Source organism: Prinia subflava, chromosome 2, assembly GCF_021018805.1.
Source record: "Prinia subflava isolate CZ2003 ecotype Zambia chromosome 2, Cam_Psub_1.2, whole genome shotgun sequence".
NCBI classification, from domain to species: domain Eukaryota; kingdom Metazoa; phylum Chordata; class Aves; order Passeriformes; family Cisticolidae; genus Prinia; species Prinia subflava.
The window spans coordinates 72,418,959-72,433,566 of record NC_086248.1 but is presented as its reverse complement, the minus strand read 5'-3'; the positions used below and the strand labels follow the sequence as shown (position 1 = coordinate 72,433,566).

At 46.1% G+C, this 14,608-nt stretch overlaps 1 protein-coding gene across 6 annotated transcripts in view; it reads left to right on the top strand.

Moving 5' to 3' along the window:
- AGT (angiotensinogen) overlaps nt 1-14,608 on the top strand; it is a 22,561-nt gene extending 7,953 nt beyond the window's left edge. For 2 of the 6 annotated variants that reach the window (XM_063390523.1, XM_063390527.1), the window contains exons 2-5: nt 8,642-9,455; nt 11,749-12,013; nt 12,465-12,609; nt 13,074-14,608. In XM_063390523.1, the coding sequence (XP_063246593.1) occupies nt 8,642-9,455; nt 11,749-12,013; nt 12,465-12,609; nt 13,074-13,265 (1,416 nt within the window). In that variant the 3' untranslated portion in view covers nt 13,266-14,608. Of the gene's footprint in view, nt 1-6,058; nt 6,289-8,641; nt 9,456-11,748; nt 12,014-12,464; nt 12,610-13,073 lie in introns of those variants that run through there. The other 4 variants (XM_063390528.1, XM_063390525.1, XM_063390524.1 and 1 more) reach the window with 4 other exon arrangements.

Below are 14,608 nucleotides of genomic sequence, written 5' to 3'. Positions count from 1 at the left end.
AACATGTGCCACAGGAAAGGACCCCAAATCAATTATATGTTGCTGATGTAACTGTTAGACTGCAAAGTGTTTTGAAATCCTCAGGGAAGGAAGTTTTCTCTGCCCATGCCAGTCATGCCTCTGTGTGCATGTGCAGGCTGTGCACAGACCATTCTTAAAATGCTCTTAAAAACTGCATCTTCCACCAGGGCAGAAAAAAAATAGGGCTATGAAAATTCGAAGGAATCTTTACCGTCACAAAGGCCTGCAAACACAAGCTGTGACAAACCAATTGTAATTTTAGGCTGGAATACGTACTAGTGGTAACACAAGCTTCCTTGAGAAGCTGAAAGAGATGGCAAGATGGTGATGCTCCCTCCTCCAACGGGGAGGATTTGTGGCACTGCCAGGGCGAGGGCAGCCCAGGCAGCTGGCACCTCTCAGCCAGGGCCCCTCTCCTGTGGGGAGGGAGCACCGTGCCCCATCAGCCCTTCCACCCGAGTCAGCTCTCAGGCTGCCCACTCATCACATGCATTTTGGCATCATCCAGGCAGACAGGCTGTTTCCCTCCACCCCAGCACAGGAACAGCACACGTGATCCTTACGGTCTATGGGAGCCAAGTTACCAAGTTTTCCATTGCTCCTTGCTGTGAGAACCCACGGCAGAAGCGGGATAATCCCTCTCTTTCATCATCTGTACTTTGAATGTTATTATTGAAAAGCATTTTTGCAATCCTCTTTACACAAAAAATTGGGCAAGCTGAGTACATCCCTCATGCTCACCAGAAGCTTTCACAGGAAAGTGGTTCCAGCCAGCATGGGCAGAGGTCAGGCATACAGAGAAAACACAGGAAAAATCACATGCAAACCTATTCCTGTTTTATTAAAACAGCTAAAAATCTATTACTTTGCACTGCCTTTCTCCACCAGAGACAGCAAAAATAAACAAATAAAATTAGGCCCATGGCAGCTGGCCACAATTCTTACAGAATGGGGAGGAAAGTGGTTTATTGAAGTATAGAAACTTGCCTGACACATTGCCAGAGTGGTACTCCTTTCTTACTTTTTCACTCTGGAAAAATTCACCGGATACTGTGTGTGCAGCCGAAGTTAGAACAGACCTCATGGGTCTGGCAGGAGACAGAGACACATTTTAGACCCCTATGCAATAATTCTGCTGCAGTTAGTAAATGTACTCTAATTAAGACAGAAAAAAATCCTGAAACATGGCTAATTAATGTTAGGAGCCTACCCACAGTTTTTGAAAACTGTTCATATTTTCCAGGCTTTCTGTTGATTTTGAAGAGGTAGCAGCATGTTCCTAAATGCTCTGTGCACAGGAACAATGCTGAGGCTGAGGGCTGGGATTGCTGAGTGCAGTGTTTCACTGGTATAGCTCTACTGAAAGAGTGTTTTCAGTCTGTGCTGCAAAATGAGCCAGCATAAACTGGCCTCAGCTCAGACATCTCTATTTCCACAGCATGTTGAAGACAATCCCTTGGAGAAAGGCATGAGAGATGCTGGCACAAGCAAAATTCATGACAGCTGTCTGTCTGGGGATTTCCCGAGTTAGCAATCACACCTGGACCAGCATGTTCTGCAGAGGCCAGTGACCACACCCTCTGTTATTTCATTTAATCTCTTTTTGTACCAAGACCTTTGGCCTCTGCAGCATCCTGTGGCAGTGTCTCCTGCAGTTCAAGCATGCAAAAGGGTTCTTCCTTTGTATTTGTTGCCTGATAATTTTACTGGGAATGCACTGATTCTGGCAATATTACAAAAGAGTGATTCAAGACTTTCTGTTCACCTTCAGCATTTTATGTTTATACTTTCCATACTGGTGGATTCTCTTCCAAATTGAAATGTCTTGGTCTCTGTAGGAGCTCTACTGCTCTACAAGGTTTTTTTCCTGGATGTCTCACAAACAATCATTCTTCCATTCCATCCTTAGGACCGACTGCCACACCTGGGGTGACCACTGCAGCAGCCGATGAAGAAACAGCCCCCAATCTTCCTTTTGTTGGATCCTCCCACACAGGCATTCTCTTTTGCCTTTCCTCCCTGTCCTTTTCCCACTGCCTGTTTGCCCTCTCCATTTGGAGCCTTGTTAAGACTCCAGGCTGTGTTCCCTTACCAAAACAGATGAGAGAGGGAATATTGTGAATGTTGACAGAATGGTAGGAGTTCACGATTACCCATGTCAAGTCACAGACTGTTTGTGGCTATTTCTCACTCAAGATACTTTTAGGCTTAATAAAAGAAACCTTCAAATTCAGTAATGAATTATATATGCCATGTACACGCTATTATGTCTAAATTAGCCACTTATTAATTCATAATCTATGTATGTCAGACATGCCAACTCAAGTTAGGAAGATGTCATGTGAAGGTCTGTGGTCTGAGCCTGTGAGCAGAGTAATTTATTATCCCTCCTCCAGGTCTGCCGCCTCGCAGGAGACAAGAGCATCATCACAGGAATATGTCTGGCCCTTTTGAGTTCAGGTGCCAGAGCAAAATTTGGGAAAGCTGGAAAACTAATGGAGCAAAACAGAATAAAATATTTACTATTGTCTCCTCACAAAGTGCTGAGTTTTATACAGCTTTTCCCAGAACAATTCAGATCAATGAAATACTTTTTGACAAAGTGGAGACAAAATGTTCTTTGGCAGACTGGTCGATCAGTCAAAATTCTAGCTTGAACAAAAATATTTTCCCATTCGAGGCTGAATTACATGCTGCTGTCTGTAGGGTTAGTGTTCCTCTGCCAGGGTTAAAATTTCTGAAGCTTTTTTGGCAGTATTTGCATGGGGAAGTGCTAGAGCACCATCACCGAGAAATTTTTCATGGGGCAGGGGAGCGCTTCCATATCAGCACTTCAAAAGAGTGAGGCTGGCCAGGAGACCTGATCCCTAGGATGGCTGCAAAGAAACCCATAACCACAGCACCAGTGTTTTTCCACCCCTCTTTGCTCCCTCTCAGCAGCTACCATGAATAACAAGCAGGAAAAACAGAGGCAGGTTTTGAAGAGAAATGAGGGCAGCGGTGGGGGGAGGAGGGCGGGCCTGGCTTATGCAAGAGTGGGTATAAAAAGGGCAGGCGAGTGCCCCCTCCAAAATCGGAGAGTGGGGCAAAAGGAGAGCACACACCTCACCGCTGAAGAACAGGTTTGAGAGGTCTGTGTTTCTTTGTACCTTTACTGTGGTGCTGCAGGGAGAGGTTTGTTAGAAAATGTGTGTGGGCCAGAGGCTTCTTTTGGATAGGGGATGCTTGTAGAACAGCCTTGCTTTCACCTTCTTGGGTTCCTTGTTGCCAGAAAGCTTTTTGCCCAAATTTGGCCCAGTGCAAGTTCTCTGGCACAGCTCTCTTTAAGGGGCAAAATCCTTGGGCACCAGAGCTGAAGGGCAGGATAGAGACTCCGCTTTCTAAAGTCGAAGCTCTGTCTTGAAGCACACTCTCATTCCTAAAACCATGGCAACCCAGCAAAAAAAGCCTGACAACACAGTCCACATATAGTAATTGGAATAATGCTCATGCACTCCTGCTTAAAAATATCTCAGAAGCAAAATGAAAGACTAACTGTAGCTAAGTACTTCTAGGATAAGATATATTGCAGGTGTGGCAGGATATATTCTTTGTAATCTGAAGAAGAATCTTTTAGAAGGAACTGTTAGAAGATAAAAGACAAAGATCTAAGAAGTGCACTGGTGTGTGATGCATCTTAATAGGGGAATATTAATTGAGTGAGCACAAGTGACCGGCAAATGAGGGGGGGAACTGTGTCTGAGCTTTGTAGTAGTGCATGAACATAAGGTGAAATCAAAGGTTCTCCCTCATTACTGGGGCCAGCCAAATTCCTGGTGGCCTGAAGCAGGAGGAGGACGGTGGTGAAAACAGGACATTGAACATTACCTGGTGAAACTTCTTTTTCTGGAGAAAGCTAAGTATTTTAATTTGATTACTTTATTGATGTGGAGGCAAGAATGAGGAGGGAAAGACAGACTTCTGTGTTCCTCAAAGACACTGACCATTTTTTTATAGACAGAAAACAATAGAACCGAGTGCACAAACACCAAAAGACACCCAAGGATCAACTTGACTGAAAACTCTGAGAATATTCAAGTCAACTGAACTTTCTTTATGTGGCAGAGCCACCAGACCAGCATGTTAGATTTGTTGTTCAGGTGGCTCCTGCTCATCCTCTTCTTCAGGGCAGCATCTCCTGCAGCCAGGGCTGCCTGTTTAGGGCTGGTACTTACAACAAAACGAGATGAACAGCTGCAGCATGGCTTGGTTGTGACATTCAGGCGAGCTGGAAGCAGGAGATACCCAAACAACAATATTGTCTGGATGCTACAGAACAAAGGGAAAAAAGTACAATGGGTGAGGGGTTTGTGATTTCCTCTTTCAGTGTTTATTGTCCACAGCAAACATGTAAGTCTGACAGCTCTACTAGATGTTATTAGCATTACTTGTAGCTTATTAGCCAAAGCCAGTAATTCTTTTTTGCAAGGATGCTTTTCAGAGTTTTACAGAATACAAGGTGCCCTTCCATGAAACAGCTTTCATTTGTGTGTCCTCGACATGGAGAGTACTGGGATGGGTTTTCTTTTTACCTGTGTTCAAGCCTCAGGGGGCACAGCAGACCAGCTATAGCTCACAGGATCAGCAGGGTCTGGCCATTTGTGTGCACTGCTGTGCCTGCCTGGTGCCTCAGGTGAACCCACGTGTGGTGGTGCAGGAGATACAGATTGGGGCTGTGCTCATGTCCCACCTGCAGCTCCACTGCCCTCTAAAGGACCAGCTGGCTCCCTTGGTCTGCCTGTAGGAAGGAGTCTCCAGGGTAGAGGAGAAAGAAGGGGGATTGGGTATTCCAACCTGAAACCTAACTTGATCTCCTAGTATTTAGCTGAGCAATATGCATTTTTCATTTTTCATCCTTCTTCCTTTGCCTGTATTCTTTGCTCATCTAGAAGCATTTTAAAGCTCTCTGGAGATGGTACAAATGCTCAGGGGTTGTTCTATAAGCAGATCCTTCCTCAAGTGAGATGCTCAGGCAGAAAGAGGACAAAAAACCTTGAATATTTCAAGCTGTTTGTTTAAGCCTTCAGTGCATGATAGCATGTTATACAGGCCTGGGCTCAGAACCACTTTTGGACCTCATTAGAGTGAGGGTAATCAGATTGTTTAAATGAAAGGCAGAGACAGAGATTTCTCGTCTCTTTGGCGTTAGGCACCTGGCACACAGCCCTTGGGCTGGCAGGACTCAGCTGTCTCCACCTTCATCTCACCAGCTCCAGCTGCCCAGGCACATTGAGAACATCCCCCCCTCTCAGCTCTCTCCTTGAACCCAAAATGTAGCTGCAGTACAAATCACACCTGACTGGCCCTCTAAAACTGAAGCACAGATGATAAATCAGCCTTACTCCTGGTTGAGCCATGGGATTTTAATTACTAAGAATAGCAGGGGCACTGAACAAGACCCAGTCTAACAAATTGCATTGTCCCTGGTTTGATTCACTGTTTATTTGCTTAAATAGGAAGGAGGGGCACGCCAAAACTGAAAGATTGTTTCAAAAGCAGCAGAAAGATCTGCAAATCCCAAGCCCTTTTCCCAAACAGTACTTGGGAAGCTGAGACTGGGAGGGATGAAGTCTTTGTGATCCAGCTCTGGCAACCTCACCTATCAGGCTTTCATCTTCTCCATTTCAACATGTTTTCTTCAAGAGGAGAAAGAACAAAGCCTTGACATTCTGAACAGTTCAAGAGGGAAAGAAAGAGTAAAAATTGAGAGCTTAATCATTTTATTCTGCAGTAGCATACACACCTCATACACTCCTAGGTCCCCAGGCTGCAAGGTAAAGATTAAAGGCGGTTTATCTGTGAAGACAAAAATCTGATCCAGCTGTACAACAAATAAAGAAATTTGCATTCCTTTCAGTCTGGCACAAAATGATGTCTCTTCAGCTCCTGTAATCAGTTATTCTGCGCAGTAAAACGCTGTGTGTGCCCCGGTAAATGTGTAACTGCGGCCACACAGGTGCGCTGGGGCTGGTTAAGGTTGTGGATCCGCCCCTGGGAGTTGCTCCGCAGTGGTGCTAAGCCGGGCTCGGGGCTCATTGGGCCCTGCTGGCCCGAGGTGACTTGTCCCGGCCGCAGGGCTGTGATGTAAGGCAGCTTTGCGCAATGCCAACGCGGCCCTGAGAAAGAGCAGGGTCCACCCGCAGTCCCGGCACCGGGGACAGGTGCCCTGAGGAGCTGGCCCGAGGGACAGCAGCATCGGAGGGGCGACATCCCCCAGGACAGGGGCAAGTAAGAGCTCTTACTGGATTTGCTTTGAATGCTGCTCTTTCAGCTCAGGTATTCGTGCTTTTCCAAAGGGCTCGGGGCTTCTTCTTTAGCCAAATAAACCGCGCTGCTTTCCACAGTCGGGGCTTAGGGTAAGTGCTCAGCAGGGAGAACTGCTCCTCTTGCTTCTGCTCTTGGAACAAAGCTGACAGAGGGCTCTGGCAGCCAGAGAGCAGTGACCACTGCGTGCCAGTGGTGCCCAATGGCACAGCCTGCCTGGGTGGCCCGGGGGCACCCTCCTGCTGTGCAGGAAAGATTAAGTAATGCCTCAAAAGAAAAGTATGATGGAGAGGACAGTGTGGGAAGGGCATTCCTTCCAATTTGTGGCTTTTTGGTTTGTTTTCCTGAGCATCCCAATGTGAAAAATATTGTGTTGAATAGTCTAGAAATCCACTAGCACAGTAGCTGAGCTAATTGTGAAAGATGGGAAGGCACCTCCCAAGATAATTTTTTAACCAGCCATAAGCAATGAATATGCTCTGTCACGCATGTCCCATGCCACCAGCAGGGTTGGGGAGGTGAAGAGGGGACAGCAGCACCACTGTGCTGCCCATACAGTAACTTAGAGGATGAGGTGGGAGTTAATGGGGAAGAACAATCCTTGGGTGAAGGCACAGGGACAGAGACTTGCAGCAGGTCCTCCCCTGCATGCCTCTGGGGAGCAAATAGTTCCAGGCTTGACCCACAGGCATTCAGTAGGAAGACACTTAGACATCCTGAGTGACCACCACAGCAACAGAAACTCCATTTGCAAACCCAGCTGTTGGATAGGAGCCTACAGCCTGGGAATGTAGATATCCATGTTAGCGGGCAGATGTACTTAGCAAGGTAAGTCTCGCTACCAAGAACCTGCACATCTCAGTTTTTGTATGTGCAAGAGAGTGATGATACTGCAGACTGGGATATTACTAGGCATGAAATACTCGGGGACCCCTCAGGGGAAAGAATAAGGTTATACATTGTAAATTAGGCTGGGAAAGGGCCAGGTCTTGAACAGATGGATTTAAACACAAGTGCTTCCACTCTGTGTAAAGCGTTGGTGAGACAGACATTGCTCTGTGTCCTCTCAAAAGGCTCAGGCTACCAGAATTACAATACCTGACAGACTGGTGTGACTCAAAAAGCCTTGGAGAAAGAAACCAGAGAGCAGGGCTTGGGTACTGGCAAGGGTGATAGCATTTTGCCCATCCAATGAGCTCTGCAGAACTTGAAATGGGCAAAAGAGGGTGAACAAAGCGACAATAAACAAGCAATTACTAGTAGAATAAAAATACAGCTCTGAATAACAGCATTTTGGCTGATGATATGTTACAGATGCATAATTTTGAATGCATTTCAATTTGGATTTCAAATACACAGATTATAATTCATAAACTAGAAATCCAAGAAAGGTACAGCAGAGCTATTAGTTACCAAAAGGTTTGATACAGGAAAAGAGAGATTTCTAAAAATATAAAATTTGTCAATGGGTATAATTTATTAGTGTGTGTGTGTCCATGACATTCTCATTCCCAATATGCATTACATCCTTTGTGCTAAAACACCAGTGACAGCCACATAAAGTAAAATTCTCTGCTTCTTGTCAGGAAAAACAAGAACAGCAAGCAGTCTTTTATCTCAGCAGAAGACTGCCTGCACAACTGAGTAAAACTCAGCCTGCCCCTTCTAACTCTGTGTTCAGACATAGAAGGTGCAATGAAAATGGTTTCAGTGTAAGCACATTTGTACAAGGGAGCCTGGAGTGTGTTTGCCTAGAAGCTAGAATGAATGTTTGCACTGGGCTATGAAAACATAGCATGCTGTGCTGGTGCCAAGTATTTTGCTGACCAGACATACAAAGCAGGACCATTCTGTGTCTGGGCCTTAAGAGAACTGGTTTCCAAACCCACTTCCTGCACAGCAGCAGACACATTGCTTAGTCCAGCCGTGTGTCAGCAAGGCTCAGTCCAGCAGTTTGCAGAGATGGCTCTGACCAGGTCTCAGGAACAAATGTTGTTGCATTTGTTGCAAAATAAGATTTTGCAGAAGTAGCATGCTCTAGTTTGCAGGCACAACCAGCATCCGTAACCATTCCCATGCTAAATCCTTAGGGTACTGTGGGGGGTATCTGTGCTTACATTTCCCACCTGCTGCCATTGAAACTTGTGTCTGTCTCATCCTGGGCTTTTTTGGGGCAGAGTCAGACCAAACATCACTAAATGCTGAAATTCCCACCTTTGTAACTCCAACACAGCACTACCACTTCAGTCTGGGATTAATAGAAACTGTACTTGAAACAGACTGACCAGTCTTCTTTCCTCCCCATTTTTTCTTTCAGCAGACCCTGTGGAGGCAGTTTTCCAACATGAATCTGGTAGCAGATCTTCTCTGCTTGTTGGCTTGCCTTACCGTGGTGACTTGTGACCGGGTCTATGTCCACCCTTTCAATTTGATTTCTATCAATGCCAGTGACTGCGACAAGTTGGAGAAATTGATTCAGGAGGGAAAGACTATTGTCCCTGTCTCCATCGAGTCCCAAACCACACCTGAATATGAAGGTGACGTGAATGACCAGAACAAGTTGGAAGCCCCAAGCATCAGCACCTGGGGGAAGGAGGAACGGGGCTTGAGTGACTTGGTGTACGTCCTGGGCACGCGGTTTTACAGCGCTCTGCAGAAAGCACAGAGGGGCCAAAATGTGCTCCTGTCCCCAACCAGCCTCTACAGCTCCTTGGTGTCATTCTACCTGGGTGCCTCAAACCAGACAGCACTTGATTTGCAGGGTTTTCTGGGATTTATTCCTCCCTCTGGAAACCTTGACTGCACTTCCATAGCAGTTGGAAGAAACTACCTTTCCAGCCTGAGGACAATTGAAAGGCTTGTGAAGAGCGAGGACGAGGAGCTGCTCTTTTCCAAGACACTGAGCCTGTTCTCTGCCCCTGGCACACCCCTCTTCCAGCTGTTCATGCAGCACTTGCTCCCCAGTGCTGATGCATTCTACGCCCGAGCTGTTGACTTTACAAACCCAGGCGAGGCAGCAAAACAAATAAATGCCTTTGTGGAGGCCAAAAGCGAGGGCAGGAGCAAGTGCTTACTGGCAGACATCGACCCATCCGCCGAGCTGCTGTTTGCAGTGGACACACGCTTGGCAGGTAGGAGGCAGCTCTGCTCATTCTGGGAACGGGCTTGGGGAAGGACGGGCAGCAACCCTGCTCCTGGGAAGGAAGCAAGGTCACGCCTGGCCAGCAGGGAAAGGGAAGGGCTCAGATGAAAGGCTGGACCTCTGCTCCCCACCGCTGTGCCAGGGATCCTGCCTGCACTCTGCCAGGAGCCTGCAAGGGCAACAGGCAGTGAGGAGGAGGGAGATGGCCTCCAAGAAATTTTCCTTGTCCAGGAAACTAAGGATTGGGAAAGGTGTGGAAAGGTGCATAAGAAAGAATTGTGCAGCATTTCTGGCTGAAAAGGAACTAAAAGCCATGAGGGCCCTCCAGCAAGATTGATCAGGGCTTTAAAGAAAGCCAAAGCAGCTGGGGATAGCAGGCCAGAGGTACAGATACAAAAAAGGCTAAAAATACAATGGACATGACTACTATAGTGGTTTTTAAACACAGAAATCTGGAGGCAACATCTAGCTCAGGCAGCAACAGAACAACTTCAGTTAGGGAAGCAGGGAGGCTGATACAAACCTAGAAGAAATAAGGCAATCCCTTCATTGCCTAGGGTCATTCCATGGTGCTGTCCCAGAAATCCCTCTGCACTACAACTGAGCCTTCTCTTCTGAGGGTAGCTGCTTTCCTAGATCCTTGTGACTGAATTTAATCCAAAGACCGCACACTTCAGACAGCTTGCCTACTTGGGGCTGTAGTTCAGAAAAGCTGCAGTGAGCCCTAAGTTCCTGAGTGGGCCCCTACTGCTAAAGGTGGAGTTGTGGTGCCCAGGAAACCTTTTTGTTCCTCCATCTTCCCACCTCAAAACTGGATGTCAGGTTTTCTTTGCCTTTCATGGGTGCTGTCATTCTCTCTGCGAGCTGTGGGTACCAGCTTTCTCTTCATTGAAAGATCTAGCACAGATATGACACTACAGAATTAATTGTCTTACAGACTTGGGCAAGGTCACAAAAGCAGAGTTTTCCTCTGGTATAACCATTTTTTCCTCTTCCTCTGTATTGCAAACTTGTAATTTGTATAAGCTTAAAGACACATGTCCAAGGGTCGGCCTGGGTCAGCTCTACTCCTTCTCTCTCAGAAGGTGCATTTGAAATGTCTCAGTCCCCACACATGGGATGGACAAAATTGGCTCAAGAACAAATGAATTACACAAGCAATTATCTTCTCATAAACACAGAAGATGACTTTTGCATTTGGTTTGCCATTTAGTTGTGAAGGGGCATCCATGAAAGCTGATGCTGTCATGCTCTATGTCTGTCCCTATATCTGCAGAAAGGAAAAAGTACTTTATTTTTTTTCTCTGAAACACGTTCTATAAGCTCTGAGATGCTATTAACAGCCATAGCACTGATAAAGTGACAGAACTCCATACAAAACAACAGCTAAATGCTCCAGTGGTCTCAAGTGTTCAGTTTTCTTCACATTTGTAGACATACTGCCAAGCAGGGCCTGCCATTTAGAATTCAATGCAGAGCATCAGGTGCAAGTTTCACTGAGGGCAAGTAGTTCCTTTAGTGCTAAACAGGATGATCTGCCCAGCTGGGCAGCAGCACTGATCTGTGGCAGTGAGAAGACAACTTGTTGAAATGCAAAGATGCACAGAAGTAGTGCAAGGTGAGAGCAAGGCCTCTCCTAGTTGTGAACTGGGAAAGAAACTTATTTTAAGGTCTAGTAAGTGTTCAAGTATGTCCTTTTTAATCTCCTTGGCTTAACCAACACTTGAGTGTTGTGCTTGCAACCTTCCCCATTGCTTTGGTTTGTAAGATGGTGAAGGGTGAGAGTCAGCTCAGGCTGAGCTTGTGCTGCCTTTCCTCTCCCGAGCCCACTCGGGTGCCTGAGAGTGCTCCTGCAGCAAGGGCTGGCCCTGGTGGATGTGCTTCCAAACATGCCACCACTGCACTCGAGGAACAGAGAGGACACCAGGCAGACCCTCTGCACAGGCCTGTGAGCCCCTGGGGACCATGTGGCAGCCTGGGAGGAGGCAGGCAACCCAGCAAGCAGAGACACTTTCCTGTCCCCAGGAAAGGCCACAAAGCCAGCAGAAACACAGCAGCTTTAGTCACAGTCCTGATGGTCATGGCTCCTGTGCTGAGAGCTTGATGCCACCAGAAGGCAGATTGAAATGGGGAGACGTGATTACAGTAGCTAAATGTGATTTTATACACACAGTCCTTCTCTAAGGCACAGTGTGTTGTTCTTAAAAAGACCAGCTAAGGGGCAGAGGGGAGGAGGGAAGGAAGAGAAGAATCAATTTCTCCTTTCTTGATCTATTTTTCAGTGAATGTTAAGCATGCCCTCCCATTCAAAGAGCCTCAGGAGTTCTGGGTGGATTCAAACACAAAGGTCTCAGTCCCTATGTTGTCTATCACGGGGACATTCAAGTACAAAACTGATGCCAGTGGGACTTTCTCCGTGGTGGAAGTCCCCATCAGCAAGACGGCGCTGCTGGTGCTGCTGCAGCCCATCAACGGCAGTGACCTGGAGCACGTGGAGTCCGAGCTGACGTGGCAGTCCTCAGCCTGGCTCCAGTGGCTGTCCCCAAGGTAGGGAAGGGGCATGTGCACCCTCCCGTGGCAGGGATGGATGGGATGGGGTGAGCCATGCAGGCCTGCCTGCTCACCTGGGGTCAGATCTTGCCAGGGAGGCTTTACTAGTGAGCACAAAGAGAAAGCCCTGCACAGCCAGGGGGCTCACTGCAAAGGAGCTCCACTTTGGTGGGAGCAGTGTTTTATCTGGGGGTATTTCAAGGAAATGAGCAAGTCCCTTTGCATCCCACCCATGAAGCAGGATGATCTGGGGTTTAGCAGCAGACCCTGGGTGAAGTCTGGGTGAGCTCACGCTTGGAAGCAATAACAGGCACCCACTGTGTTGGTGCCCATACACCAAGCACTGGTTGCAGTTCTTTTCACATGCCCATTCCCCAGGACTGCCCAACCACGATGCTTTCACAGTGAACAAGCACTCACTCGCTTCTCTCTCTCCCTCTCTCTGCAGAGAAATTAAATTAACGCTGCCAGCATTAACACTAGAAGACAGCTCTGACCTACAGGAGGTTCTTGCAGACATGGAACTGCCTACACTGCTGGGGAAAGGGGCAGATTTCAGCAAGATGAGCAACGCCAGTCTGACAATTGGAAAGGTACAGTACAGATCACTGGCATTCAAAAACATTATGTTTCCTGTACAGTTTCAGCCTCCTAAACTGAATAAATTTACCTAGAACAAAGCAGTCAGAGCCATGCAGGGCGACGTGCTTAGTAGGGGATTGAGTATCACATACAGTGTATGTTTTGGATTTAGTAGGAGAATAATGCTGATAACACAAAAGTTTTAGTTGTTGGCAAGTTCTGGGAGGAATGAGTGAGCAACTGTGTGGTACCCAGCTGCTGGCTGGGGTTAAACCATGGCTAACAGGACTACAGACCAGGGCAGCACAAAAGCAGTGATACAGCTTTTGCACATTATGGACAACTACTCCAACATCTTTTTAAAATATCTATGGAGTACAATGTGGTTTATCACACTTATTTACTCAGACTCATTTGTCCCATCATGACTGTGCTCTGAGTGACTCCAGAGTTTCTCTTATGTTTTTCCTTACAGGTAATAAATAAAGCCTTTTTCAAACTGGCCAGTGATGGAACAGATCAGCCAGAAGACCCTGAAGCACAAAAGGAAAGTGCGGCGTACCTGGATGTAACACTGAATAAGCCATTCCTTTTTGCTGTTTTTGAAAAGCAGTCAAGGGCAATGCTTTTTCTGGGAAGAGTAGTAAACCCTCTGCATGAGGATTAAGTGCAAACACAGAGGATAAGAAAGGAGTGGAATGATGCTCATTTCCCATCACCTTTTTCTTATTCATCAGATATTTTCTGTGATGTTGTTGAGTGCTTTACTTATCTTTGGGATGAAGCAGTTAGTGTTTGAAATCAGCTTTTTGAAAGCTAACACCTTGCAACATTTCATCCTCGTTCATCTATTTCATGTGAGGTGACTCACATCCTTCCTCCAGCTTCCATTTCATTCTTTGTCTCTCCTTTGCTCCTGGCTCACTTTTTGGATGCAGTGGGGCAGGGCAGTGACTCGATGCAAGGTATCAACTTGAAAAAAAATAGATAAGCAGCTTTTCCTATACTGTTTTTATTTACTATAGAAAAGGACCTCTTCATTCTTTAAAAAGCTTTTTTAATTGTATGGTCAGTTTCACAAGAGAGATTCCCTTTTACATTGCAGTCACGACTTTACAATTATCCACAGGGATTTCTAGCTTCATTCTAGCAACATTTCCCTTTGAAATGCTGCCAACAGCACAGGCAGGCTCCGCTTGTCCCACTGAGACAAGATTTTTTTGCCTTGGAAGCAAAAACATGCTTAGACAAAGTCTCTTCTTTCTGCAGCCCAGATATGTGCACTTCTTAACTCTATGGAAATGCTAAAAATAGGGTTTGGTAGTATTAATGAACTGTGATGGATAAATTCTCAGAGTCTGACAGAATTTTGATTTTTTTAGGGAGAAAGTCCCACAAGGTCTACTATTCCAATACAATTCCATTTCTTGGATTACTTTATAACCTGTGAGGCATTTCTTACACCCTTATAGCACAGATGGACATTACTGGTTAGAGTCCAATTCCATAAACTTTAACATATCCAAACCACATGTTCTTTAAAAATAGCATTAGTGGCAATAATATACATTAGTATGAATAGTGGATGTGGTGCAGCTACTTGTGAATAAAATTCTTATAGCAGTCCATTCCAACTCATAACAGAGTCATAAAAATTTGAAACAATAAAGTGGAACAACAGATTATTAGATGACTCTTGAATTAGGAAGTGAGAAATTGGGAGAAAAACCTTGGTACTGAGGAAAGCCTGGAACAAGGATTTCCACCTCTCATCTCTCAATTTATTGTTAGCACTGACGGCACTTAAAAATAACTGCAAACCTCTTTGGCAGCTCATGCGAGACGTATCCTGCAGCATCTCATCATCATCCACAGTAGCCCAAATGTGTATCCAATCTAAAGGCACTAATGCCAGCAGCTTGCTATCAGTGATGCAGACATGTGACACATCCTTGTAGCTCAATGGAAAATGCCATAACATTATAAATAAAATACCCCTCAGAATACTAA